This window comes from Lolium rigidum, chromosome 1 (assembly GCF_022539505.1).
Source record: "Lolium rigidum isolate FL_2022 chromosome 1, APGP_CSIRO_Lrig_0.1, whole genome shotgun sequence".
In the NCBI taxonomy this organism is placed as follows: domain Eukaryota; kingdom Viridiplantae; phylum Streptophyta; class Magnoliopsida; order Poales; family Poaceae; genus Lolium; species Lolium rigidum.
In genome coordinates this window covers 220,023,286-220,026,389 of record NC_061508.1, presented here as the reverse complement: position 1 = coordinate 220,026,389, position 3,104 = coordinate 220,023,286, and the positions used below count along the sequence as shown (strand labels likewise).

Genomic DNA, 3,104 nt, shown 5'->3' with positions numbered 1-3,104 from the left:
TTCACGGGATGAAATTCGCAAGCAAGTACAAAAATTTACTTGCACCACAATTTGTTAGCTCAAAGATTTTCAAACCATATGCATAAGGTTTTACAGTAAAAAATAAAAAGGCTTACTGAAAGAAATAAAGCCAAGAACAGGAATTGAGCAGCATAATTGAAATTACATAAGATACACAGATCGAAAATTCTTCCCCAGGTCACACAATGCGTGCAAGCTTTCAGCACTAGTACGTGTTTTTTACATAGATCAAAATATGTGCTAAACAGTAAGAGTACAGGTAGGGAATAGGCATGTGGTAAGAAAGCCAAGTGGAGAATTTCACACTGGAAGTATCAGCAACTGTTGCTTATCTAAATATCCATGTAGCAACTGTTGCTTATCCAAATCTCCATGCAGCAACTGTTTCTTATCCAGCAACAATAGATTACCAGATATATTTATCAGATACAACTCCAAGACCACAAAGCAAAAAAAAAAAAAAAAAAAAAAAAAGAGAGAGAGAGAGACACACACATATCAGAACCACTTATTCTGAATGCTGAGCTTATCTTCATTACTGAAGTGAAGAGTGGGAAAAAGCTTCAGAAACTTGAGACGTGGTTGTTCCTTATATTTCTGTTGCTTACTTGATACTTCTACAGCCTACCCACACTTGCATAGCAAAGAAATACAAAATAAAAAATGTGTGTAAGGGCACAGAGATGCCTACGGAAAGAAATACAACTAGTTTACACTGAAAGTATGATGATTAGACAAAGAGGTGTCAGCTTATGTAAATTTCCATGTAGCATCAATTGATCGCCAAAGATACATACTATTTACAAACAAAACAGACAGAGCTAAAAAAAAAGGCATAACACATTCACTTTATTCAGCATCATCTGTTCATGACCGATATGAAGTGTGAAAACAAACACCTAAAACTTGAGACATGGTTTCCGCTTGCATAACCTATACTTTTACTGCTTACTGAACAATAATTTGGGCCCTACTACAACATGCATAGAAAACAAGTAGTACTAAACATTATTGAAAATTCAAAATCATCACGGGTGACTCGCTCCTGCAGCAGACTTGGGCACCATGGATTCCTCAGTGTGGGGTTCATAATCATCATCAAGATCAACCGTCACAGTTGACAACCCCTCGAACAAAGGTTTTTCATCCACGGCACCATCATTGTTACTACCTTCCATGGAAAAGAAGGGATGCCGAACAAGACTCTGCTTGAACCTAAGCTTCTTAAGATTGAGGAAAACGTTCCACTCGTACCGTGTCGGCGAGCTGCCATCTGTACCAGAAATGTTCTGCAGGTATTGCCATCGAAGTCCTGTGTTTTCCCCCTTCTCAGAAAGCACGATCATATCGCCGTTGGTGTCTGGTAGCAGAAAGAAGGGCATCATCTGCAATTTGATCCGGTGCTTGAGCGACCAGACCCATCGCTCGTAATCCTGTAGCACCCAGAGATCAGCCGTGTCACCGTTGTAGTCGTACAATCCAAGAGTACCATCATTTGTCTCAAACAGCTCGATACAAGCGCCATCGACGGGCGAAATCACGTGCCGGAAGGACTCGGCCACGGTGTCGAACACCAGCATGTTGTTGACCTTGCCGCCGCCTTTAACAGGCAGCTTGAGCGGGTGCCAGTAAAGCCTGCCGCCCGCCAGGACGTGCGGTTTAAGGAACTCCATCATGGGCATCATCGTCACCACGTCCCCGGAGGCCCACGGCTCCGGCGGCTCCCCGACGCATCTGAGCTCGCCGGACCCGAGGGCGTGCACGTGGTACACGGCGCGGCCGTCCGTCTTGACGCAGCAGAGCAGCCTGTACGACCCGGACGGGCGGTGTGGGTACAGCCCGGCGATGCAGCTGACGTGGGACGGCAACGGGAGGGGGGCGAGCTGGCGAGTCGCCGGGTTGCAGATGTAGAGGCCGCCATAGGCGATGAGGACGAGGAGGCCGTCGCAGGAGGCGAGCACGTCTAGGTCCTCGGCGGTGGCGGTGGCGGTGGCGGTGGCGGTGGTTCGCGCGACGGGGCGACGCTCGCCGGCGCGGTGGTCCATGGCGTCGATCCTTTTCTCCTGGCCTTCTTGGGTGGTGACGAGCGGGAGAGAGGGCTGGCGGCTGTGGTGGGCGCGGAGGAACTTGGCGTCGGAGGTGAGGCAGCGGCGCCAGGAGCGGCAGACGGCGCGGCACCGGAGGACGGGCTTCACGGGCAGGCGCATCAGGATCTCCCAGATGATGAGGTCATCGGGGAGCTGGGGCGCGCCGCCGGCCGCTTCCGCCATGGCCGTCGACAGACAGCGGATCTGGAGAAATCGGTTGGTGGAAAGGAGGTTCCGCTTACAGCGGCGAAGGCACCCGAGGAGTAAAGATTTACACTAACGCTGCTCTACATACGGCCCAGTTATGTATAGCAACAATTTGAGAGCCCATAATCTTTTGCATTCATCTTTTGAAGGGATTGGGAAAGAAAATATAGGAGTGCGGGTTGCATTTTCTCGATTCTCAAAATAATTATTATTTTTGCATTTTGGCAGTTAAAAAAACCTAGGTTTGGGTACAAACTTATCTTAAATTTGTACTGTGGTTGAATGGTTAGGAGGGCAGGGGCACACCAGCCCACCAGAGATCAAATCTCATGTACACTTTGGTGTCTCGTAAAGTCGAAATATTATTTCAGTAGGAGCTGACATTCACGTCGATAGCGAGCCACCTAAGGTAACTTCATCAATCTGAAATTCTTAGACTCAATCTCTCATAGGTGCTAGTAGGTGTAGGGTGTGCGACTGTCCGTGCGCGCGTTAATATGGGGTGACTATATATATGTATTTGTGAATGTAACCGTTTGCACTGTGTTTGGAAAAAAAATAGAAGGGTGTTTTCTTTGTTAATCAAATCTCACAGCAAGCCTATATAACAAAAAGAGTTAACATTATCTGCATTTCGGAAAAAATACTGATGTATGTGTTTTGCAAAAGAAACTAGTACCTGCATAATATATGCACGCTTTAAATTTAGGAGAGAATTTTGTTCTTCGGACCTCCGGGCAAGCTAGGGATGCACCTGGCATTTAAAACATGAATACCAGAATTTTCAAT

General features: G+C 47.0%; 1 protein-coding gene across 1 annotated transcript; it reads right to left on the bottom strand.

The window, feature by feature from the left end:
• Positions 1–645: 645 nt before the first annotated feature.
• On the bottom strand, positions 646–2,334 carry LOC124683176 (F-box protein At5g49610-like). The gene has a single exon (XM_047217741.1). It carries the CDS (start codon positions 2,289–2,291, stop codon positions 1,050–1,052), a length of 1,242 nt encoding a protein of 413 aa, XP_047073697.1. The 5' UTR covers positions 2,292–2,334; the 3' UTR covers positions 646–1,049.
• Between the last annotated feature and the right edge of the window lie 770 nt (positions 2,335–3,104).